The sequence below is a fragment of the Crocodylus siamensis genome, chromosome 13 (genome assembly GCF_052110815.1).
Source record: "Crocodylus siamensis isolate JL-2025a chromosome 13, ASM5211081v1, whole genome shotgun sequence".
NCBI lineage: Eukaryota > Metazoa > Chordata > Crocodylia > Crocodylidae > Crocodylus > Crocodylus siamensis.
In genome coordinates, this window is record NC_143407.1 from 4,488,886 (window position 1) to 4,514,892 (window position 26,007).

General features: G+C 42.7%; 1 protein-coding gene across 2 annotated transcripts; it reads left to right on the plus strand.

Moving 5' to 3' along the window:
- The first annotated feature begins 142 nt into the window (after positions 1-142).
- NUCKS1 (nuclear casein kinase and cyclin dependent kinase substrate 1) lies at positions 143-22,609 on the plus strand. Of its 2 annotated transcripts, XM_090025209.1 has the most exons (8): positions 146-454; positions 11,044-11,093; positions 12,534-12,639; positions 13,845-13,900; positions 14,208-14,357; positions 15,405-15,557; positions 16,380-16,529; positions 17,944-22,609. In XM_090025209.1, exons 1-8 carry the CDS (start codon positions 438-440, stop codon positions 18,141-18,143), a joined length of 882 nt encoding a protein of 293 aa, XP_089881335.1. In that variant the 5' UTR covers positions 146-437; the 3' UTR covers positions 18,144-22,609. The 2 variants fall into 2 exon arrangements, with proteins under 2 accessions (XP_089881336.1, XP_089881335.1); XM_090025210.1 differs by lacking the exon at positions 14,208-14,357 and having other exon boundaries at positions 143-454.
- Positions 22,610-26,007: the final 3,398 nt, after the last annotated feature.

Here is a 26,007-nt window from a genome sequence, read left to right on the forward strand (position 1 = left end):
CTCCCCCCGCCCCGCTGGGCGGCGGGGGCGGGGCCTTCGGCCCGTGATGGTTCGAACGGGCCAATGGCACCAGGCGGCCCGCCCTCGCCGGCCAATGGGAGGAGGAGGAGGAGGCGCCAGCGGGCTAGGTTGCACCGCCCCTCCGCTCGGCACATCCCCTCGGTTCGGGCGAAGTGCGACCATTTTGCGGGGGGGAACGAAGAGCGGCGGCGAGCAAGGCCGAGGGCGCTGCGAGCGGGGACACGGTCCCGGGGCGCACAGCACTGCAGCAGACCGCAGCGGCGGCAGCAGCGGCGGAGGCGCGGGGCCTAGCCGAGCCTAGGCAGGCTCGCTTGCTCGCTCGCGGGGGGAGGGGACGGCGCCGTCGCCCGCTCCGCACTCGCCGTTTTTCCCCGCAGCCGACGCCGCCCGGCTCGGCCCCGCCTCGGCCGCGCGCCATGTCCAGGCCCGTCAGGTGAGGCAGGCCCTGGACCGCCGGAGCGCCCCGGGCCGAGGCCGTGGTCAGCGCGGCCTGGCCGAGAGGCCTGTGGGGGGCGGGTGGAGGAGCTGCGCGACGGCCGCGTGCTTCCTGGGGGAGGAGTGTGGGCACCCGGCGGCACGCGTGCGGGCCGGGACGAGCGGTGCGCAGCGCAGCGCAGGGGCCGGGCCCGGCCTGACCCACTTCAGCTCGCCGGGCCGCGTTATGGGCGGGGGAGGAGCCGGCGGGGCGGGGCGGGGGGGCGAGCGGCGCGGGCCGCTTCCTGGGTTGGGGCGCGCGGGTCGGGCCGGGCCGGGCCAGGCCGGGCGGCGGGGTCGCAGCGCGCTGGGGAGGCGCGGGGCGCGCAGCGTACAGCCTGCACCACGTTGGGGGGAGGAGTCAGCGGGAGCCGCCCCGTGCTGGTGGCAGCGCAGCCGAGCCGAGCACACCCCTCTGGTTTGCAGAGTGCGTGCAAGGAGGTGGCTCTTAGTGTGAGAGTGTGTGCGTGTGCGAGGAGGTGGCTCTTAGTGTGTGTGCGTGTGCGAGGAGGTGGCTCTTAGTGCGCGCGCGAGGACGGGGCGCTTAGTGCGCGCTAGTGTGCGCGCGCGAGGAGGGGCGCTTAGTGCGCGCTAGTGTGCGCGCGCGAGGAGGGGGCGCGCTAGTGTGCGCGCGCGAGGAGGGGGCGCGCTAGTGTGCGCGCGCGAGGAGGGGGCGCGCTAGTGCGCGCTAGTGTGCGCGCGCGAGGAGGGGGCGCGCTAGTGCGCGCTAGTGTGCGCGCGCGAGGAGGGGGCGCGCTAGTGCGCGCGCGGGAGGAGGGGGTGCTTAGTGTGCGCTAGTGCACGCGCGAAGGGGGCGCTTAGTGTGCGCTAGCGCGCGCGTGCGGAGGGGGTGCTTAGTGTGCGCTAGCGCGCGCGAGGAGGGGCGCTTAGTGCGCGCGTGCGGAGGGGGCGCTTAGTGTGCGCTAGTGTGCGCGCGTGCGGAGGGGGCGCTTAGTGTGCGCTAGTGTGCGCGCGCGAGGAGGGGGCGCGCTAGTGTGCGCGCGCGAGGGGGTGCTTAGTGTGCGCTAGTGCGCGCGCGAGGAGGGGCGCTTAGTGCGCGCGTGCAGAGGGGGCGCTTAGTGTGCGCTAGTGTGCGCGCGTGCGGAGGGGGCGCTTAGTGTGCGCTAGTGTGCGCGCGCGAGGAGGGGGCGCGCTAGTGTGCGCGCGCGAGGGGGTGCGCTAGTGCGCGCGAGGAGGGGGTGCTTAGTGTGCGCTAGTGCGCGCGCGAGGAGGGGCGCTTAGTGCGCGCGTGCGGAGGGGCGCTTAGTGTGCGCTAGTGCGCGCGCGTGTGGAGGGGCGCTTAGTGTGCGCTAGTGCGCGTGTGGAGGGGCGCTTAGTGTGCGCTAGTGCACGCGCGCGTGCGGGGGGCGCTTAGTGTGCGCTAGTGCGCGCGTGCGAGGAGGGGGCGCGCTTAGTGTGCGCTAGTGCGCGCGCGTGCGAGGAGGGGCGCGCTTAGTGTGCGCTAGTGCGCGCGTGCGAGGAGGGGGCGCGCCTAGTGCGTGCGCGAGGAGGGGCGCATAGTGTGTGTGTGTGTGCGTGCATGCGTGCCAGGACGGGGCTCTTTGCGCGTGCATGACAGAGGAGGTGGCTCTGTGTGTGTGTGCGTGCGTGGCAGTGGCTCTTAGTGTGTGTGTGTGCAACAGTTTTGAACTCGGGCCTGTACCAGGATGGAGTTTATGGGGAGTCTAAAATGCATTGTTGAATTACAGTGATTTTGCTGAAAAGCTTGTAAGTCTTTTACCAGGTGGACACTTACCTATATTTTCTTGTCAATGGAGTAACTGAGTTCCTTCTAGGTTAACTCCTGGTAGGACAGAGAAGATGTTTGCTCTTATGGCATCTCAGAGTTTTGTGTTGGTGAATGTGAATTTTTACAATGGTGAATATTAAATGAGCTGTGAATAATAAAATGCATATTTTACAAATGGCAATAGGATTCGAGTTTGTTTTTGTTTTTAACAGTTTTCTGACCTGCAAGACATGCTTTCATAAAACTGTATACTATCCGCTCAGAGAGAGACATCCGTTATGCCTGTCAACTAATTAAATCTGTAGTTTTCCTGACTGACCAGTTTTGACCAATAATATTTATAATCTTTGCATGCCAAAGTAGGTGGTAATAAAGCTTATAGGTCAGGTCTGATACAGAGGATGTGTGCATGAGGGGTGGGGGTTGAGGGGGTTGCCACTGAAGCACTGAGTTGCCTCTGCCTTATAGGCTTTCTTGTATCCTATTAAAGAATTAGTTTTGGGCTTTTATACAAAGTAAGATACTGGATCAAATGGACTAGTGGTCCAGTCTTGAATGACAATACCTGTGTTTTAGAACACAATATGACTTGGTGCTCAGTGGGAGAGTTAAGATATGTTCTGGCCCTAACCCAATTGTCACCCGTGGACTACAGGTCTGCTGACTACAGGTAAAACAAGAAGTGTCCAGTCTTTAAATGTGGTTTCTAAAAGTTGGCTTGTTTGTTTAAATATGGTAACATTCATTCTGTAACCAAAGATTAGACTACCATTCACAGTTGTGAAAGATGCGACACTAGTTACCGTCTGTAGACAGGCTCTGGTCTCCATCAAAATGAAATGTCTGAGTTTAGTAGTGTGTTAATAAGAGACTACCTGCAGATTGGTCCTTTTGCTCAGTTAGTTGAAGAACTTGCCATATTTTTAAAGCTTTGGGTTTGCAATAGGTGTGATTTGTCACAGAGTTTGGGCGTCTTAATTTGTCATTAGCCAGCAATAGTGAGGAAAGACGTGGAATCGAGTTAGCCAAGGTTGTGCGGGGTGGAATGTTGTTGCCGTGTTTTGTGGCTTTGCAGACATGAGTAAAATGTCCATTCATTTAAAATACCATCCTAACTAGAAATTTGGGATAAGCAACACTGGGCTATTGAAGAGGAGCTTCCCTTACTACTTTATTTTGCTGATAAGCAGAGGACTTTGGTCTCAGACTGAATCCAGCACTAAAATTTACTTTAAAAAATTGGCTCTGTCTATGTGGTATGTGACATCCTCTTTCCCTGCCCACCCAATGCCCTGATTTTAAAAAAAAACAAAAAACAAACAAAAAAACACAAACCCTCCAGACCTCATGTTCTTTTGTCATGGATTGAGAGTAATTTTTCTTGCCCCAACCAAGACCTTTCTGGCATCTCTTGCAAAAGGTGAGAATTGAGAGCAAAAAATGCTAAAAGTTCTGCAGCTGTGAAGTGATCATCATCAGTGGGATATCTTGGATAGGAAAAAGGAAGGACTCTGTAGTGGGCTCTGCAAATATGGCTATTTCTAAGTGTATGAAGGAAATCTAGTATTTATGGTAGTAATATTCTGGTACTTGGTGCATATTTATCATAAATTGTTGTAAAATATATTTTATGCAATACATTTTTCTGGTCTTAGTTTCTTTTCAGCAGTACCCATTACCTTTAGACTTGGTGTTTTGTGTATACTGACAAGGTGGTGCGCGTTAGGGCTGTGCGGAGCTTTGGTCCCTGATTCAATTTGGCCCAGTTCGGTGGCCGAATCTCCAGATTGAATCGGAGGACACGTTAATCTCTCCGAATCAAATCGGACCCCTCCGAATTGATTCGGAGAGATTCAAAAAGATCCTGTGATTCGGGCATAGACGCAGCTTTAAATGTTTTTTTTTCTACGTACCTCAGGGTATCAGGTGGCTCGTGAATGCTGTGATGCTAGGGCGCCTGGAGTGTACTGCAGCGGGGTGGGGTCCCCAGTGCATTTGGCAGGAGACCTGGAAGTGGACCAGCAGCATTTCTGGGTCTGCCAAGGAGCATGCTGGGGAGCCCCCAGTGACTGGTGCCTCCTGGGTCTGGGGGACATCCAGGTCCCCCCGCACTCCTGTGGGACGCTCCATTCGCCCCACCTTCACAGCATTCACATGCTGCCCCTGGTATCTCAAGGTATGTAGAAAAAACATTTAAAGCTGAGTCTATGGCCGAATTGCTAATTCTCCGAATCGGCATTGAATCTTCAGATTCAGTTGAATTGAATCACTGTCCCCGGTTCAGGCCGAATCCAAATTGGCCCCATTTCACACATCCCTAGTACTCATACCAAACTGATAGGTGTTGTTGTGTACTCTTTTTCATCTATGTGTTGGCTTATTCATCTATGAATGTCAGGCATGAATGTCAAATCTGGATGTAACCTGTTTCATTATCAACATGCTGCTTGGGCAACGTGAGTGTCTGGTGACATGATTCTTGAAAACGTATGCTTGTGACTTCACAGCCACCACTTTCCCTTGTGTTGGCCCTTTGTGCATTAGCCGTTCAGCATGGGGTTATTTATTTCTAATAGTGTCCAGAATATACTAGATCCTTTCCAAATAGGAGAAAAAACATGATCCCTCCTCTGAGGGATTTGCAATCCAAAGAGAAGCAAAGTGTTAGAGGCAAGTGACATAGCGTACTGAAAACGAACCACCAAACAGGACATGTGGCTGAAAGTCAGTGTGCCCTCTCTTACCTGCTTCCTTTTCCTCCACAATATTTCCTTACTGTATCCTAAAAATGTTCTGTGGAATAAGTTCAAATGGAGGATGGGTACAGGGCTGTATAAATTGCTTGATGGTATTATGCAGTTGTGAGCCATGTGTATCCTGAGAACTGTAGATTGCATAACTCCAAAACCCTGTAAGACTAAGAGCAAACCTAAACCAGTGACGACCTGTAACTGGGGGTCTCTAGCTGGTGGGTCTCTTGTGCAAGAAGAGGTGTGCCATTTTTGTAAAGGAACTAACAGTGCAGTCAGTGGTCCTCAACCTTGCTACTCAAGTCCCCTCCTCCCCTCTTTGCCCACCAGAAAATGTCAGTTCTCAGCTTCTACTTGATTGTTTGACTACTGAAAAACAATAGCGCAGTTCTTTTGCAAATAACTCAAGACTATGACAGGTCAGATTGTGTTTTCACACTGGATTCTTCTTTGAAATCTCTGGATTTGTCATGAGTAGCTGTTAGCTCACTGAGTGGTGGTGCTAATGTTCTGTGGTACCCTATGGCACCCTTGCAGTACCTCAGTACCTTTCTGGCAGCTACTTGCCTAAAACAAGTGTTTTAAATGTGGATGCATTGTTATAAGTTGGTGTGTATTTAATAACAGACCAAGATAGTATGAAGGCTGTTTTATAGAATTTTTTAAGACTTATGCGTACAGATTTTTCAAGGTGTTTAAAAAAAAAAAAACAAAAAAACCTGCCAAAGAATTTAACCTTGTAAATGGAAATGTTCTCTTCCACTTAAGAGGAGGTGGTGGAAACAAGAAAGTGAAACCAACCACCCGCATGTTTACCAATGAACTCAAATTTCAGTGGCATCTAGAAAAGCAGCAGCATACAAGGAGGAAATGCCAGCTATACTCTTGTAAATATTTCAGTTTAACTGTTAGTTTAGCACTCCTGTTTTATAGTACTTTGACTATCTTTTTTGCAAGCTACTTGGTGTCTTGTTCTCTCATTTGTCTCTCCTCTTCTGACATCAGCTAGGATATTCCTCAGTGTTTCTACTAATGCTCACTTAAGAAATAAGGTTTTCTTTGTTACGAAATTTTAAGGCAGTATAGTAAATTACTGTTTCCGCTTCTGCCCCCTTCAAGGACTTGGTTTTTCTTGCCCCATTGCACTCCTTCTCCAGCTTGTGGCCTGTTCTTTCTATTGTAATCTTTTTGGTCTTTAATATGGACTGTATACTTCACATCTGTCAGAATATTCTAGCAGAACTTCCTTGAGGTTAAGTACCTGGTGAAAATAAAGATAAATAATTGGCTGTATTCATGCTGCCCTCTTGAGCTATTTCTTAATGCATATGCGAGTTAATGTATTAATATGATACTCCATTAATATGAGGCCTTATTTGCTGAACGTGGTACTACCAGTCAAATGACGCTGAAAATCCAGCCAACTTGCTAGAATTTTAAGTGTGTTAGTACAGTCTTCCTGTCATAGACAAAAGTTTCTTAAACACATGCCTAGTAATCTGAGGGGCACCAAGATTTTAGTTTTAGGGCTCGGCACCCTCATGCATGTTGTTCTTGTACAACTTCAAAAGTATCAGATTGGTTTCTGGTTCTTTAACACCTGCTTTTGGGATCCCTCTGTATTTTCTTCCTTTTATTCAAACGAAATGCATCTTCGTAAATTTTCTTATATGCTTAAATTTTTTAAACTGAAATCAAATTGCATCAACTCCAGTTGTGATTGTGAGATTGCCTTCCTTGTATGTTCATTCTCATGGAGTTTAACAAATACTTTATTTTCTTGTCCGTCTCTCTGAACAGTGCTCAGTGTCTGTTACTGGTAAGCGAGGCATCCTTGATTGACAGAAATGGCAAGTATAGACTGTAGAAACATCTGATTCTTCACTGAAGTGACTTTTGGTAGAACAGCAAACACCCAGTAACAGGTGTTGAGCCTGAAATGTTGCGCTATATGGGAAGATTTTTATTTGCTGCTTCAGCTGAGCTGTGCAGCTCCTAGCAGTGCTGAGGGAAAGGGTGAAAATACCCTATGGCCATTAGACATTGTACACTCACGAGCTTAGTTAAGCAGAATGTGGTGGAGGGCCACAAGTGGAGTGAGTGTTGAGCCTAGAATGAAGGTCAGACCCAAGAATAGCGTTTATTGGAATTTGGGTAGTAGAAACAAAGATTTTAGTTAAGTGGCTGTCAGATGCTCATAGTGTTGCCTGCCCCCCCCACTTGGGAAGATTCTTTCGAGAAGTTTCTTATCTTTTCGTCACTGCTCTCATCTCTGTGTAGTCATTTGTTTTCCTTTGTCCTGCAAGAGAAAAAAGGAGCAGCTTTCTCTATACAGTTGTCTACTGCCATAGTGATTTTTATGGCACTTGGTATAAAAATCAATATTCCTGTAGACAAGGTAATCAGAGCACAGCAGGGACTAGCTTACCAGCCCAACATGTAGGGTATAGTGCTTAGGAGGAGGAAGGATGCTAGAAAGTTTTCACTAATATTTTACCTGAGAGCATTTTGCATTTTCAGTTCTTTATAGCGTATAATGCTCTACCAACATTAATAAGCTAGGTGAAATCCTTTTAACAGCTTATTGCTTATAAACTGTAGGATAAACACTTTATCTTGCTGAATAGATCAGGTGAAGTATGAAGACAATTGTATTTGAAGTTGGTCGAGTGAATAGACAGCAAAATTTACCCTTGGTTTTTGAGTAAATAGAAAGTGCATACAGAAATAAGAGGCGTGTGCGCTAAATATACCTTTGTAAAGGATTGGAAAAGATCAGTCTTTAACCCATTTCTAAGCAAGGCACTTCAGGCTAACTGTTGGAACAGGACTTAAAATTTGAGGTTTCTCTGGCCTGACCTCTACACTACTCAACAAGTACTGTCAGTGTTTGTATTCCTTAACTTACTGTTTAAAACATTCAGACCACAGATGAGTGGGCAGTCTATTTTATATTGCAGCTGCATTTTAATCCCTTCTTGCTCCTCCCTGAAAATTGGATGGGATTCAGCCTCCAGAAATCTAATGGCTGTCCACCTCTTGAATCTTCTTTCATTTTTTTCAAGAGGGTTGGCTTAAGGCTCAAGTAATTTAATTATGTTACTTCCTCTCTCTCTCAGGCTGTTTCTGGAAACCATGAATTCAGGCGTCTGTGGAAAAGGGAAGCATAGAAAATGTTGCAAAGGAATTGATAGCCAAAAAGCAACAGCATAATTTAGGAGTATCCTTCCAGCAATCAGTTGTGTCAAGAATGCACACCATTAATCTCAAAGTGTAGGTTACTTCTGGGAAGTGCATGTTAAATGGTGTTGCATTGTTCTGTGATGTAGGAGGGAGGGAAAGAGTTGTACTACAAGTGCTGGATTGAAGCACAGTGCTGATTTCTGAAGTGTGGTGTTGGACAAGTTACTGAATCTCTTCCTCACTTTTCTCACCTGCAGAAAGTGATATCCCCACCATACCTTTGCTAGGTGGGGATAAGTTCTTCGTTGTCTGAAATTTGCAGTGATTGTCAATAGACAGGTGATCCTTTCTAGAATGATGAGATGGATTTTTCTACTTGCTCCTTGTCAAAGGATCCCTCTTCTCCCCCCACCCCGATTTATACATGGCTAGATCACTAGTAGTACTAAGATTAAAATCAGGCCCAGCAGCTGAATGTCATTAGCAATGTTTTATGAGCCAGAACTGAATCCACTGCACACTTGCCTGCTTTTATTGGTTCTACAAAGGCTATTTGGAGTAAAAAGTAGTAACGTTTTGTCACAAAAATAAATAGGACTAATGTGGATCATAATAATTAATGAGATTTCCATGTGTTTTTGTATAACTCTTCAGACTTACATTTGTAACTTAAATTTAGTAAATCAAACTCTTTCTAGACAAATAAAGCATCTCTTAGGTTGTCTGTTCAGTAATAATCTGTTATATTAGCTAGCTATATTGCCTGTAGTTAGATGCTGTGACTAATTGCCCTTTTTTTTAAAAATCAAATACATTTTAGTAGACGGGTAAGCTATAGTGCTTGAAGTATTTAAATCTTTTTTCTTCTCTCTTTCTTATTGGCCTTGTGCTGCATTTGCTGGTGTTTTGTTGGTTAGAGTATGAGCAGAGAACTAGGAAAGCTTGTTTCCAAAAAAACCTTTCTCCTGGGGCTCTGGAGAGTAGCGTCTTTGGAGAGTGAGGGAACAAGTGGTGATATTGTAGGAGTGAATATTGGGAAGGGGACTTCTATTGATGCATTACAAGTGTGCCTTCAACAAAGAGACCTCCAACCACGACTTTGCTTGATGAGGTGGTGTTGGTGATTATCTTGAATTTTTAATGCCCTCAGTTTTAATAACTGCCATACTTCGTAGCATACAAAACGCACCATTTTTCCAACAAACCAGCTGCAAGAAATTGAGGTACTCATTGTAAGGGAGAAAACACAGTCATAGGAGTTTTTTCAGTACTCTTGCTTTCTTGGAGCAGAGGCTTAAAGCTGCACTTGCTCCACAGCAATAGCCCAAAGAGCAGGCTAGGCTGCTGTGTACTAATATTTTTAAGGAAAGATCTTTTTCTTCATTCTGCCTTTCAAAAACCAAGTGTGCCTTGTGTGGTGGCAGGGTGTATGGGTGAAAACCAGTGGTTTCTCAGTATTGTTACCAGACTACTGAAGGTTGAGATGTTAAGCATGAAAAGAAAATGAGGGTTTTTTTGGTTTTGGGGTGGTTTTATTCATATTCATGGGTTAGTTTTGTGTGTTGACTATAGTTGTTATAGTGATTGGAAGATTCAGTTTTTTGTCCACCTCTGACAGTTAAAAAGGAAGAAAGCTGTTCAAGTAAAACTTTTTAAAATAGGGGTGTTAAAGGAATAAAGGCATCGTTCCTCTCCCCTCTCCTGCTTTTTCTGGTCACGTTTAAATGACCATACATTTCCTAATGTGGAAAATCCTGTATTTGACTTGATGTCTTTAAAATGTCATTGTAAGTATTGTAAAAAGGTTTTTTGTAATTGTCTTTTTATTTTAATGATGTGTAACTCTTTCCTCCTGGCTGTTGTCTTTACAAAGTCAGTTTGAGGTGGCTTAATTTTGTGAAAAGAATAGCAAATGCCACGTGGGAAACTTTTGTGCGAGCAATCCTTGCCTGTCCTAACAAGTCTCCAATAATGAGACACGTGAGCATGATGCTGTCATCTTTGCAAATTAATCTGCTCATTCTGCAGCTAGATTCCCAAGTCTGTTTTGATGCCCCTTTGTGAAGACCATCTGGTATTTTAGTTTGGGAAGACGCACAGGGACTTAAAGCTGGTTTTAAAGAGGGGCGTGTGTTTGCCTTAAAAACAAACAACAAAAACCCCAGTCTAAACAAGTTCAACTTCTGAATATATTTGTTATTAGTAAAGTATTAGGAGGCACCTATAGTCTCAGCAGTGAGAGGTAGGAAGTAATATTTAATACGTTATTGACCAGACAGTTTCTGAGCTATCAGCAGGGGGTGTGTTTATGGTGGGAGTGCTAAGTAATGAAACTCGGGTGATGTTTTGGGTTGCCAGCAGGGATTTAAAATCAAGAATGATGATGGAGTGTGCTCAGTTAAGACATCTTCCTGAATTTCATATAATATTAAAAGATCTGAATATACAAATAAGAAAGTGGCTGTAAATTGCATTCTTCACCTGCAGAAAGAATGCTGTTTGGGACACTTCCACATAACGATTGTGATGGATTCCGAGTTGCAATAGAAGCTTCAAGTTTTATGATGTGCTTTTTGATGAGTGAATGTTCGATTTAAATTTTAATAGCTCCACTATAAATTGTTGGAACATAGTGACACTGCCTTTATTTGATGTCTAAGACATAGATGTCTTAGTTCTTAGGAAAGCGTTCTTGGGGCTGCCTTGGTGGGTGAGGGGGGAAGTACTGGTAGGTGATGGCCTTCAAAGACCTTTTGATTTCTGCATCAAACTAGGGGATGGTGTTTTCATGCTAGTTGTGGAAAAAAGTTCAGTTTCTGAAACTTGCAGATTTGTAATCTCCCCCTCCCTTTTTTTCTTAAATAGGAACAGGAAGGTGGTCGATTACTCACAGTTTCAGGAATCAGATGATGCCGGTAAGCTTACTTTTTTTCTTTTTAGAAAAAACACAGTTAATACTTTCATGTCTAGTGAAGTAAAAAGTTGTCTAAATTCAGTGTTTTATTTAATATATCTATCTATCTATCTCCCTTTTATTGCCTTTTTCAAGAATTCACACTTCATTCCTGTGCTACGTGGTAATAAGGGATGAATAATCTAAAATTTAGAGGCTGCAGTATTAGCTAAGGGCAATGATGCTACTGAGCTTTCATTGACCCTGTCAAATTGCATAGTGAGTCATGAAAGGTGCAGCAATGGATGATTCAAAGAATTTTGCCCTTTAAGCAAAATCCAAATAAATGTTCTCGGGTTACAAGGATGTATAGTCTGCTTAGTTGTGTAATACAACCTACACGTTAATAAATGCATTCTGTTTTTAGTTACGATTTTAATTTAAAAGAATAGAAGTTACTGCTTCCACTTAGCGGCTCTTTATTCTTGATATGCGTTTCAAAACGCAAGTGCGTTATTCAGAGATATGTATGTATTCTATTAAATAAACCATTAAGATTTTAAACATATATACTGTTACTTAATACCTAGGCTTTGACAGTGCCTAAAGGCCATTGCATTGACAGCAACTGTCATCTTTTTTGGTTCGTTATTGGCAGAGTGCCTCTGAGACTACTACTTTTGTACTTTGCTGCAGCCAATTTTAGGTTATATTAAATTGTATTGCACCACACAATTCTATGAATCATTCCTTAATTCTTTGTGTATTCCACATGAATTACCATTTTTTTTGGAAGCCATATGGAGAATGTTTTATGTTCTTGGAAAGTAGATGTGCTGCTACTTATTGTCTGGCAAATGAGGTTGTATTGATAATTAGGGGAAACAAAACATGCATAGTTCTTAACTGCCATACTACATTGCAGGTTATTAGCACGTTGTGCATAATTTAGTAGTTGAAACGATTTAACTTTTAAAAGACCATATATCTATATCTAGTTCCTTCATCATAAGAACACAGGTCTCAGCATCTCTGTATAGAGTACTTGTTTTTATCAGGACTACCAGGAGTTAAGGCACGACCTCAATGTTTGTAATGGCTTTGTGTGGCAAATCTAAAGCTAAATGCAAGTTTCTCATTAACCATAAAATTAGGATCAACGCTCCTCTAGCCATGACGTTTTTCCTGCAATAGTTATGGCAACGTATCTATGTCAAATTTGTTGGCATAGTATATCCCAGCCTGTTGTTTGCAGATAGATGGGCAGGTTGATTGCATGTCATTTTGTAAATTTGGTTTTTAAGTTTTGAAAACTATTCCTTTGGACCACCTGTTGTTTTGACACCCTCTAAAATGATATGTGTTGGTAACTTCAAAGCATTACCTCTTCAGCTATATCCTAATTGGCTGTAAATTATAGTGCAATGCATTTCAAAACCATTTCCTCTATTGTATTGTCTAGATGAAGATTATGGAAGAGATTCAGCTCCTCCCGCTAAGAAAATCCGCTCATCTCCTCGAGAGGCTAAAAATAAGAGGCGGCCTGGAAAGAATTCTCAAGAGGACAGGTAACTAAAACCCTTTGTTATTTATGAAAGCCCAACATTCACCTAAGGTACTTGACATTTTGGTAACCACAGGCTAAAGTGCAAGTACTTCATTACACGGGGGGGGGGGGGGGTCTTTAAAGTTTTTGTATAATAATGGACTCTTATGGAACTCTAGCAAGTGTGAAGAAATCTTACCCAGAGGGTGATCCCCTGTCCATGCAGCTAAGACTCAGATGTGTGTATGCACCCTCTCTTTACTGAGAAGTTAGTAGCAAGGATGTGGATCTCCCAGATCACGTCAGCCCCTTAGTCCTTACTCACATTCCATTCACTTTTTATCTTGTGACCTCAGCATTATGATTTTGATTACATTCTTACAGACCTGAGTTGTCTGATCATCTCACATGGTGATGAGAACCCCAAGAAATTGGGTTGGGTTTACACAGGAAATGTGATTTCAGCTGATAGTCTTAAGGATTTTGTGAGTGTAGGCTTTTGGTTGGAAAGAAGGACATGGTGCCATTTTAAATGGACGATTATCCTGCAGCACAGAGGATTTACACTGAGATTGAATGCAAATTTTAATTTCTAGGTAATTACCTGGAAGCTGTCCAAGGGAGCTGTAAGTCTGCAGAACACTATTAATATGGTTTCTGGGACTTCGGCTCCTGAGGTATGAGAAGGAGAGGCGGAGTTTGTATGAGAGGGGAGCACATTAAGTCTGTCTTTGGCAATTCCTTCTGTGATTCTTAGGTGCAGACTTTGCTTAATAACAGGGCTTGTGAACGTGGACATAAAGCTTGTACATCTCAATTAATAGGTGGGCTAATCTGGGTTAGATTATGGATTACATAGCTGTTCATAAAGACTCTGTTGTAAACTGTAATCCAACGGCAGCGTTTTCATCCATTTCAGTTATAACTTTAGATTTCAGAATTAAATTTGGAGCTGAATTTTGTAGTTCATGTTTCATGAGCTATTCAGCTATTAGAATCTGTTGACAAGAACTTGGTTGATGACTTGTATGCTGTCTTCACAACCATACTTGCTAGTAAAGTTTTTGTTTGTTTTTTGAAGCATTTTTGAAGCATAAGGTAGCAGTGTCCATACAGTTACCTATTCACTAAGCTGTCACAAGACTAGACCAATTTGATCTTTGGATTTTGTCTTTGTATTCAAGTATTATCACTCTGTAGACTGTAACTTTCTCTTTCTCTTTACAGTGAGGATTCAGAAGAGAAAGATGTGAAGACCAAGAAAGATGAGTCTCATTCAGCAGGTAGTTGGCCCTTATCAATGTAATTTTTAATAAGGGCCCATTGGGTTATTAAAAGGGGACAAATGATGCTAGCCAAAGCAGTGTGCATAATACGTAGCTCTGTCATTGCATCATAACTATTCCTTCTGCAATTTCCAGCCAGAGACTAGATTAGCAGAATTATTTCCCTTGTGACATATTGCTGGTATAATCCTTTGTCTCCCTGGTTGAAAGTATGTTAATCTGTTGCTCCCCCTTGTGGCTCCAATCAGTTTGTTCCCTTGAGAGGTATCTGAGAGACTTGTATTTTCTCACCATTTCCTCCCAGATGAAGATTTTGGCAGTGAGGACGATGACTTAGAAGCAGATGATGGCAAAGCTGACAGTGACTATGAGAGCTCTCAGAAAAACAAAAAAGGAAAAAAGGCCAAACCCGAAAAGAACAAGAGAGCCTCCAAATCCAGGAAAAGGCCTGCAGGTTAAGCAACATAATTATTTATCTGTAAACATGTTAGGTATGTGGCTGATAGAGAGACCCAGCATTAAATTGGCATTGATGTTGATCTAATGCTGAAGGACCAGAAGCCCAAATCAGAAGCACTTGTGAACCAATATATATTTTTTTTCCTCCCACTTGCAGATTACTTGTGCTTTGTTCCCTGTGCTCCTTAAATCATAAGTTTGAAACTTCTGTTTTATGGCCCTGGTCTTTTTAGACCTAAACTGCAAATTTGTTTTTTTGTGGGGGAGAGAGTCCAGGGATAGTTACTTAGTATATAGAATCATTCCTTGACTGGACTGTCTAGCACAGTGATGGCCATCCTCTTTGGCTGTTGTACCACGAGGTAGCTCCCTGATAGCTTGCCACCAGGGTGCTGGAATGGAGGCTTAACTTTTTTTAGTTGGGTGTGCTAGCTTAGTTAAGTTGCAATAATTTTAGCTAAGAGATCATTTAGGCCCCCCCCCCCCACACACACACACACTCTCTTATTCTGCTCCAGAATAATATGTCTCCTGTGTTTATCCTGGCTGTAAAATATTCTGTGTCAAGTTAGCATAGTGCAGCATTGAATATCTTGACTCAAATGGTTCAGTCACTGCATGGCAAACATCTGTTCCCTGTTCTAGTCTCCTTTGCAGCACACGTTATCTAAATTTATGCTTCTTGGTGCTATAGATTTTTATAACACTTTTTTATTCTAAAGGCTTCTAAATGTACTTTGTCACTAAACAGCATCCTGCTCCATGGGAAATGGATCATGACTATGGATTGGAACAGTGCTTGGGCTGTTGTGAAAAAGTGTATTAATTTGTCTGGTTAGTAGATGAGCCCTCGTTAAGTTAAGGCATCTCGCACCACGTGTTTAAAATGGGATTAATCTGATCACATTCAAATAACCAGTTGTTATAGCAAGCCTCTTTACTGTTTCTCTCCAACCCTCCTCCTCCCCCATCCTCTATTCCAGGCAAGGAAAACATGTTATGTATTGTACCTTCATTGTAACTTGGAGATTTTGTCTTACAGAGGACAGTGAGGATGAGAAAGAAGACCACAAAAATGTGCGTCAGCAACGGCAGGCAGCATCTAAAGCAGCTTCCAAGCAACGGGAGATGCTCATGGATGATGTAGGCAGCGAGGAAGAGGAGCAGGAAGATGAAGAGGCACAATTCCAAGAGAGTAAGTAGAGGAGGACTAATGACAGTGTACAAGAGGTTGAAGGTAGTATGATATGAACTAGTGCATTGTTGGGATACCTGAGGGCATGCATTAACTTTGGCCAACCCACAAAACTTGATGCAGTTAGTTTGGGTATTTGGTGCGTGTAAGTATTGTATTGTTCATCAGCAGGGGTCCTGGTTTTCTCTGATTTTTAAAAAAGAACTACAAGCTCTGTGTTTAAAAATGAAAGATCCGCCCGAAATAATTGCCTGCCCCTGCGTCTTGCTGCTTCCTGCCATTCCATGTGTGGTGGGGCACTGGCTTAGTTTCAGAGTGGCTTCTGCACCCTTTACTATAAGATGGAAGAGCTCATTGCTCAAAGAGGAGTGATTAAAGGCAGCGAAACTTCATTTGCTACCTAACATGAAAGTAATCCTGCAGTTGGTTGGCTTAAGAATAAAAGGAAGAGTTGTAATGCAGAAGTCACTTAAGTATCTTGAGCAGTTATTTTGTGGGCATTCTGAAATGGAATGCAGTTGGCACTTGGTACTTTTGAGGGCCTTGGAGCACTTACCGGTTCTTAGTGGTGAGGCTTGCTTGTTATCTCTACAAATGCTACTAAGTCCTTTGCTAGAAAATGCTTCGTGAAGAGAAAAACGAAAGCACGATGATGAGGTGACTCTCCTAAGTCCATCCAAGTAAGTAGTAACTTGCAAAGCCAGTGTCTTAGACTGCCTGTTCCTCCCAATAATTGCTGGACCATTTCTCTCTTGGCAGTAAGTCCATTTCAGGTGAGTAGAAAGAGCTCTTTTACAAACACTTCTTTCCTTGTCGCTTCAGAAGATTCTGGCAGTGATGAAGACTTTCTCGTGGAAGATGATGATGATAGCGACTATGGCAGTTCAAAAAAGAAGAATAAGAAGGTGGCCAAGAAATCCAAGCCAGAGAGGAAAGAAAAGAAAATGCCCAAGCCTAGGCTAAAGGCTACAGGTGAGGGAAAGTAGCTTGCTTTAAAAATGAATATTTAAGGACTGTAAGGATCAGGTTATGGACTGAAATTTCAGTCTTCTACCAGTGACATATTTTAATGGGCAATAACGCAAAGATTTTAATTACTTTTCTGGAGGCTTAAAAAGGCATAGTTATTATTATGATTTTAGAATTAATGGTCACAAATGCTCTGTTACTTAAGTAAGAAATAAGCCTGTTTTAATAATAGGGAAATTTGCCGGGGGGTTGTGTGGGAGGGTTGCCGGTATGAATCACCCAAAGGCAGTGCATCTGTCAAGATGAGAACTTGGAATATTTGGCTTCCAGTCCTTTGTTTAGAGTCTTTTGTTCTGAAGTAGGGGATGTTTGGAATTGACAAGCTTTAATTGCCTCCCTGTTACGTGTATATCTGAAGACGTATGTGTGTAGATACAAATTTAATGAAAATGCTTTTTAGTCACTCTTCTGGGCTGAAAATATTTGATCTGAAGGAAGCTTCTCAACAAATTTTTATAAATACCTGGAAGTACTTTCATTTCAGAAACCTATCTTTGCAACCATAAAATACTGCACCATCATAATGACATCCTGTGCATTTCATAGCCATAGAATACATTTTAGAATTGTGCTCAGTCTTGGCTTTTCTCAAACACTTCCAGTTGTGTAGAAAAGTATTTTTTTGGGAGGGGGCTGCTTTTCCTTTTTTAATACGGGCCAAGTATAAATCCAGTGCAAAGTTGTCTGTAGAGTAATTGAAACATGTAGTAACTGCATTACATATATGCTAATACTAACTTTAAGTTGGGCCCCAAGGACCTTACAGTTCCTACTACAAGATTAAGGTTCAGATGCATACTGTAGAATTCAGCTTTTTTTCTGTCTTGAATGCCACTATTTTTATTATGTCACAATTAAATAACTTTGAAGTATCCTTTGCAAAACTTTCTTGTTGGAGTTTAATCTCCAACATATACCTCCCCCCCCCCCCCCCAAAAAAAAAAAATCCTTCAGAATTTGGGGTTCAGTTCTATTCAAAAACGAAGGTTTGAGTTGCTTTGGCTCTTTTTGCAGGCACTTTCATTACCATACTTGCTGCTTTTTCCTATCCTTGCCTGCTTTTGGAACCACTTTCCTGCTTCAGTAATTGCCAGTTTCTCATTGTTCATTTCACTTAGTTTGGCTATGGCATCACTTCATCTGAGCCCACAAGAGGCTGAGAAGCAATAATTCTGCATTCACAGAGTGCTCTTGGTCATCTTGAATGTTTACAAAAATCTTTCAAAAGATAATCAGGACAAGATTTGGTGTAAATGCATCCATCTCCTAGAATATTCTATTTGTGTAAAACTTTGTGAATTTATTTTGTTTGTTAACAGTACCTCATCACTGGCTTTATGGGCTTTTCTTCTTTTAGTGACACCCAGTCCAGTGAAAGGCAAAGGGAAGGCAGGCCGGCCCCCAGGTTCAAAGGCATCAAAAGAGAAGACTCCTTCCCCCAAAGATGAGGATGAGGAGCCTGAAAGTCCCCCAGAAAAGAAAAAGTCAGCCAGTCCTCCACCAGAGAAGTCGGGGGATGAAGAGTCTGAAGATGAAGCACCCTCTGGTGAAGATTAAATGGAAGCTTGGAGAGAATTTTGTTTAAAAAAAAAAAAAAAAAAGGAAAAGAAAACATACTTAGGGGTAGAACACGGTTTTGGCTGTGGCTTGACTCATGGGCTTTGATTGCTGTCTCTTACTTTCAGCTGTTCAATACAGTATCCTTTTTTTAAAAGAGAAAACCCTTACACAGTAGTATTTTGAAATCACTGTTCTCTATTGGCCATTCCATTCTCCCTTACCCAATCAAACATGAAAGCCATTTAAAACAAATTAATGGACCACTTAAAGATTTTTTTTTTTGAATGGATACTGCAGTTGTGAAGCAATAAGATTTAAGGCTGACACTCAGAAACCTTAAATAATTAGATAGACTAGAGATCCCAAAGTTTGAAAAGATCTTTCAAAATTCCATTTCCTTATTTGAGTACAAAGAAAATAGCCACCTAAATCTGTTGTCGAATACATTTCTGTTGATATAAGTTCCCTAAAAAAAATAGGTTCACACAAGTTTCAGTTGTGTATTCCAGATACACCTTAACAACCCATGTTCTAAGCTGCTTGGGTTGATGCGACCGTTTCATAGACAGTGTATAGGGGACTTGAAATAGATAGCCAGTCCACTTTGTGACTTTCTTTGGAAATGATCCATCTTACCGGGATGCTATACCCTTGCTTCTTTCCGGATTGAATTGTCCCCTTCAGCGTTTGTTTGGCTTTCCCCCTGCAACCTGTCAGCTGTTCATAGCCATTACTCCTGTCATTTTTCAATGGCTGGATGTAGTTTGGCAGAGTATGGAAGAGAAATTTAAAACAAAACACTCTCTAAATCCTGGTCGTCTTTATGTTTTGTAGGGATTTTCTTTTTGGAATAAGTAGCTAAAGGAAAAAGTAAAGATAAGCCTACAAAAGTTAGGTATGTAGTGAGGGTGAGGCACACTCTTTTATAAATGTGAAGGGATGGATTCCTGTTAAGCCGCAGTCAGTCTCAGATCCCATGAGTCATGCTTAAGTGTTTCTCTTCTCTCCTCTCCCTTCATCTGTCCGCAGAAAGGCTATGTAGTCAACCTCAGCCTATCCAGCTGCAGTGTTGGATGGTCGATTCCTACCAGTCTAGAACATCGCCCCACTACCACTTCATTTCTTCTCCCTTCTTGCCCACAGTAGGGGAGTGTTGTTCATGCTGTTCCCACACCATTGTGTTTGCTCTTCACTGTTGGTCAATGTTCTTCTCCCAAAGTTAAAAAAGAAAAAAAAAGAAAAAAAGGAAAAAACATTGCTGAGATGGGAGGAACCAGAGGACTGCTTGGATGCAGGTGGGAGGGAGCAAGGATTTAGTGTCAGTGCAGCAGGGCTGTGGTGTGCGACAAGCAAGATGTTTCCACCAAATGCAGGGCACTTGAAGTGTATGCAGTGGCACTGAGATGCTTTTAACAAAGCAGCCATATCTCCCCCTCTTTTTTTTGTATTAAATCTATACAAATAAACAGGCTTTTGGTCTTTAAACCTTGATACAGGGGCTGCAGTATTTGTTGTTGGAGTTATTTAAAAAACAAAAAACTGGACTTGCCACCTGTTTTACTCTTTATGCTTTCTGTATCTTGCACACTGCTGTTTCATAGCTGAGAGGCTTGAGTCATAACCTCTTTAGTCAGCAAAGTGAATTTTATAATTGTGCTGAAACCAGCCTCTTGAAGATAACGTACGGCAGCTAGAGAGTTGGATTTCTGGTTCATGTGCTATTGTATTTTTAATCCTATTGGATTTTAGAAAGCCTTTTAGGTGAGGTGCACTAGGATGATCTGGGAGGACCGTTGGCTGAATAGCCTCTGGAGCCTAAGACAGTGAAATTCTAATAGCAGTTAAATAGCTGTCTTGCATGAATTGTAGCAGGGGATTTTGGAGGCTGGTAAATTATATAAGCCAAGGTAAACAGTTCTCTAATACACTTTTCAATTAGACTAACATTACTGTTCTACTAAGGACTATCGATGTTCTCACTGCAAATCTCTATTTTTAGGGGTTTAACTTTGCAGTACAGCTTCAGGCTGGACTGTGATGTATAACAGTCTGAACTGAGAAATGAATGTAATCTTCCTTTCCTTCCAAAAATCGGGAGAGCAAAATGTCTGTTACAGTCTTTTCTCAGACATAGTCCAGTAATTATCAGGTAACATAGGAAAAAATTAAATGGCCAAGTTCTAAATGTTCAGCTGTTTGGCTGTTGTGCATGTGTTTGCTTTTTTGGTAACATACTCTTCCATGAATCTCTTTGGTCCATACAGATAGCTGCTCTCAATACAAAACACAGATATACCCGGTTTAAGCTGTTCTTGTCTATTGGGTAGTTTGCTCTTAAATGTACAAGGATTTCTTGAAGAATAGAACACCTCTGGTTGATCTGGTCAGTCGGCTGAGTGTCTTTTTAATTGTCTGAACTTCACCTGCTGGACCAGATTCGTTCTGAAGGGTGTGCATTTTGTAGTTTCTATCAAGTGGCTCTTTTTTCAAACAAACTAATGTTCAGGCTATGATATAGACCCGAAACCTGGAAATGCAGCGTTTGGACTTTTGTCTTACGTTCCTGATTCGAGTCTCTGGGCTCCAAGTTCTCATGCCTGGAAACTGTGGCCCTGTAGTAAACTGTCGCTCTACTTGTGTTCAGGCCTAACGACCCACGCAACTGGGTACATGGCGCTTGTGTCGCGACCTGAACGCTGTGTAGATGCTACACACTTCTGTTTTGGATTTTTTTTTAACCATTTCTCTAGATTGTGTTTTGGTAGTCCACACAAACACTAAATGCTAGTAGTCCAGGAACACTTGTGGTCCCTGGATTTCCCCCTTCAGTTGGAAATATAGCAGCTCATGTTTCTGCAGGTTGAAGAAAATTGTGATGGCTAACTTTTTAATTCTTTTTTTTTTTTTTGTTCGTTTGTTTGTTTTTTGAGATGAATTCAGCATTTTCCAGTAGCTGTAGACTTCTAATTTTTTAAGTGTCCTTTTTGAATCCATTTGTGTTCAAGCATTTTAATTCTGTGAAGATGAGTTGTAGAGTCTCTCTCCGTAGGTGGGGGGTGGGAGTGAGTCCATGCTTCAAGGAGCATAAAAATTCATTCCTGCGAAAAGGCTTTGAAAACGATGAACAAAACGAATCAGGGTGGGGTTGGGGGTAGTTGTGTCAGTAGAATTCAGGACCTGAAATAGATTCTGAGCTACTACGTCGGTGTAGCTTTGGAGCATTGCCACGTACAGAAATAGACTTACTCCAGAAATGCACTAATTCAGCATCCTGTCCTGGTCTGGCCCCCAAAATGGCAGCTTACCACTACCATCCTTTACATCCATGTGTGCATTCTGCTTCTAGATCTGCACTACAGCATTTTTTTGCAGTTGCATATAAATGGTCAGGTTTTTAACTAGTCATGAAGTCCAGTCAGCAAAGGCTCAAACCTTTTTTTTTTTTCCAGTCAGGTTTGGAAGTTCCATACTAAAGGCTATTTGGTTGAAATAAATGAATTTATTGAAATCCATTGGACATGAGTTCAGCATAAAAAATGTCAAGATGCCCATTAAGAGCAGTTTTTGTTGGGTTGGAGGATTTGGGGGGAGGCAGGAGGTGTCTTGTTTGGTTTTGGTTTTTTCCCCCCCCCCCCTTCCTCCTCCTTTCCCAAGATGGGTTGGGTTTTGGGATTAATTCGGGGTGGGAAGAATTTCAGTACGAGGCAGTTGGGAAGTTGTTAATAAATCACAGTGTGGGATGATATGTAAAAGCAGAACCACCTGTGTGGGAGGGGGAATCCTGTATATTCTTGAGTGTTACTGCTGTCCTGGGAGGAGTGGGAGGATAGGTAATTGTTTTGAGCGTGCTCCCTCTCAGCACCATGCATCTATCAGGAAATGGAGGACTGTTTTGTACAGGGGCAGTGGCGCCTGATTTGACTTCTGAACGTGATGAACCCTAATGTACAGCAGACCATTTAAACTGAGGAGCCAGGCCTGGGGAGGGAAGCGAAGAAACTGTAACATGCTGGAAGCTTTTGAGCTGTAGAAACTGGTGCTTTGCTTTATGTAATTTGTCTGTGGAGTGTTTATTTTTATAACAGATCATATTGTTGAACATGGTTTTTTAAACCACAAATCGATCCATGAGTCTAGATATTTGAGAAGTGGGTGTAAGTACATTGGGGTAAGAGGCTGTCAAACTGTAGAGACTGCAAACAGTCACATAAAGGGGCACCGTCACAGATCAGTAACCCTTGGGTGTGGGATTTGTTTAATGTTTCTACAAAGAGCTAAGAATAACTTTTCCGATCAGTTTTAACTCAGTGGCTTTTGAACTTTTTTCCTGCAGGGTTGGGGGGCTTAAACTCAGATATCATATGCATGGAACTGGAAAGTGAAACCAACTAGTCTGTTCACGTTGTCTAACGTGAGTGGGTTTTTTTTTTCTTTCTTTCTTTTTTTTTTTTTAAAGAGAGATACAGACTGAGTTTTGAGGTGCTAGTAATACCAGCTAGTTATGCGTCTAAAAGAAACTTCAGCTGACGGCGTCCTTTGAAAGCACCTCCCCTGCCCTCCCATATCCTTATATTAGACTTCCCCGCTTCATTAGATAACTGTCATTTGAATGGGTTTTTTTTCATTAAAGTCTTTATAAAAACGTCGGTGTTTCTCTTTCTAAATCTAGTCAAAATTCTTGCTATGTTCTGACCACTATTGGAAACAATTTGGTAAACTGCCTGCCCCGATCTAACTGCAGTGAATTGAATGATTCCATCAATCTGAGCATGCTCAGTGTGACTGCAAGATACCATTGTGCATACGCTTTGTATATTGGGGCAAGGGTTTTATATATATATATTTTGGGAGGGCTAGGGGGTGGGATGGAGAAATACTCAATCAGCTTAAGCCACAGTAATGTGTGTAAAAGCCCCTGAAGTATTTTGTGTGTGAGTGCGCGAGTGTGTGTGCGCGCGCATGGGAGTGTCTGACAACTTATTCCCTATGTGTTCTGGAAATTTGTGAATTCTACTTTTTCCTGCAGAAGCAATTGTTACAAAAATTGTAAATAAGAGCTACATAATTTGTTTTACCATGAACATGATGTCACAGCAAACCCTATAAAACTACTCTGATAAAGGAGGGAGAGACATCAGCAGGGCATTGGGCCCTTAACATCAGCAAGGCATTGCTCAGTGGTATGCAATGAATATGTGTCTAGAGTATTCACAACCCTGTTGGGCCTTCAGTAAAATTAGCCCCACCCCTGAGTTTCTGCACCTCTTCCTCACTAGCAGCCAGAAAAGTAGGGGTGGCAGCAAATTAAATACTTTCTGCTGGCCTGGGACTGAAGAGCATTCCTGACCGTGGTTCTGTCATCACTGGGCATGATAAAACTTCATTAGGGTTGGCAAGTTCTTGCAATACCTTGACAATACTGAGATTGGCAGCATGGTACTAGGAGTTAAGTTTGAATGTAACATTAATGCTTTATTTAAAAAAAAAATTTTTTTAAAAAAAAAAAAGGGGGTTGAAGTGAACATGACTTTGTTGACCATGTTCGTGAATTATAGATGCAACATGCATTGGTAGAATTGTGTGATGGTCTTTTGTGCTACTTAATTTTACATATTCCAGTCTCTGTATGTACCTGCAAAGAAGAAGAAAAAAAATTAACAAACCCTGCTTTGCTTTTATTGAAGGGTTCCCAGGACTGCATACCTGCTCCTGAGCTCTGTTTTAAGTATGTGTATCCTTCGCTTGTATTTTGTATTAAAAAATGAGAAAAAAGAACCCTTTATTGTTCAGCATGTTGGAATTGTGTCCCCTCTTTATTTTTCTCTTTTTGGAATATATTAAGCAACTCATTCTTCTGTATCTTTTTTTTTTCTTTTGTAAACTTTTTGGTTTTGTTTAAAAATGGCTTTATAAAAGGGCTTTTATAACCCATAAACATGACTTGTGTAGTTTTTCTGCTATTCTAAGGCAGGGCTTTTCTGCACTTGCTCTATTTGACTAGTACCAGTATCTGAAACTCCGCTTTTTTTTCTTCTCTTTTTTTTCCTTTTTCTTTTTTTTTTCCTTTTTTTTTTTTTTTTAAATCTTTCAGAGAATCTTGTCTAACCTTGAGGGTAAGGTCTCTTTTGCAAGGTTCCTGTTTTACTGTTTGCCCAAGGAGGCTTGTCCATTTTTGGTCAGAGCAGTTCTGAAGTTACGCCAGTACTATATGCCAGCTTGGGAGGGACCGAAAGAATCTGATTTTCTTACCTGGCAGTAAACACTACAACTGGTCCCACAGGTCTGTTTTGTTGGAAGGTGCAGGCTGTGGGATCATGCTTTCAGGACTGAAAAGTCATTCAAAACTACTGAAAACCAGTGAAAGCAAAGGTGCAACTAAGTAGTTAGGAGTGCACTGCATATCTCTGGGCTCCCAGTAAACCATAGTCCATCTTTGGCCGAGTGTTTCCTACCAGTGATGCTGGACACTGTCCGGTAAGTGAGGGAAGCCAGCAGAACGGTATTGCACGTTCTTCAAGTGTCACACTTCAAACTAAGGTAAGTGGCACAGCATTCGGTGCCTTCAGGTGTGCATCTCTGTCTGCTTTGGAGGTTGTCTTTGCCCTGTGCACTAAATTTACCTATACCAAATGAACTGCATAATGGGAAGTTGTTGGGTTTTTTTTAATGTAACTTCCTATAATGTAATAAAATGTTTCATCTCTAGTTATTAGAAAGTTAACCTTTGAAAAGCACATGGACGATGTTTTATTTTAAGTGTTTTCTATGGCATTCTGACTGATTTCTCAGTCGCTGAAGGTTGCCTGAGTAAGTTTGGGATCAAGGTGACCTTGCAACATCTGCAGTGCAAATATTCCTTTCAAGCAGCAGAGGGCGTAGCTCAACCTCTGGACTGCCTCATTTGACCGTTTCTGGTGTAAGTATAGTCTGATCATACATTTAACAGCACATTGTATTGCAGTTGGCCTCTCTTTTCGCTTGTTTGGGATGAACAGGCAGCTGTATAGCTCTTGTTGTGAGGCCATCCAAATAAGTGAGAACTGCAAGTGTTCAGCTAGTGACTGCCAGCTCGATAAATCGTGTGGGGTCTTGTCATTTTGTTCCCATTTGGTCATATGAAAAAACATGCCATTACGCTAGGATAAAAGTGATAAGAGAACACGCCTCATGTTTTGGTACAAAAGTCAGTGGGGGCTTCCCCCATAAGCACCTAATAATACTGTCTGTTCAGGCCTGACACAGTATGCTTAGCAATCCCTCTTCAGCAAAGCACTTGAAAAACATCCTTTGGTGCTTTGAGTTGGGAGAGTAACATCTCACCTAAGAGATGGTAGAGAGCTGAGCTGGTGTGATAAAAGCACAAAAGACCTTGCCTCTTAGGTCCTGGACTGTCACAGCCACAACAGCTTTTCAACCCTACTATCGATTTGGTACCTATAAAGGTATTGTAGCTACTTCTGAAATGCTTGGTACTGGTCACAGACATGACCATGGTAATTAGACCATTGGTCTAAGCTTCAGTGGCAGTTCTGTTCCTATTCCAAATCGGTCGAGTAGTTCATGTTAAGAGTAGCATTTGAAAACATGCTATGGTTGCTGCTGGCAGACTGCGTATCTCAACATTTAATGGAAATCCAATATCCATATATCTGCTGAATGCCTACTGATGGCAAGTGTGAAGTCCTCCACTTGAAACTGGAATGGACAAATGGACCAATAAAAAAAAATTGGCGTGTCATTGGGGCTGTGCTATGCTGTCCTATTCTTATTTGATAACGGCCTTTAGTTACCTGATTATGTGAAGGGTGATGATTAGACTCCTTATTGGTCATGGGGGAGAGGGCAAGAAGCAATGGCCTTA

Coding starts and splice junctions, on each gene's coding strand:
- NUCKS1 (XM_090025209.1), top strand. Junction 12,640..13,844: donor AAGAATTCTCAAGAGGACAG/GTAACTAAAACC, acceptor TTCTCTTTACAG/TGAGGATTCAGAAGAGAAAG. Junction 13,901..14,207: donor AGATGAGTCTCATTCAGCAG/GTAGTTGGCCCT, acceptor ATTTCCTCCCAG/ATGAAGATTTTGGCAGTGAG.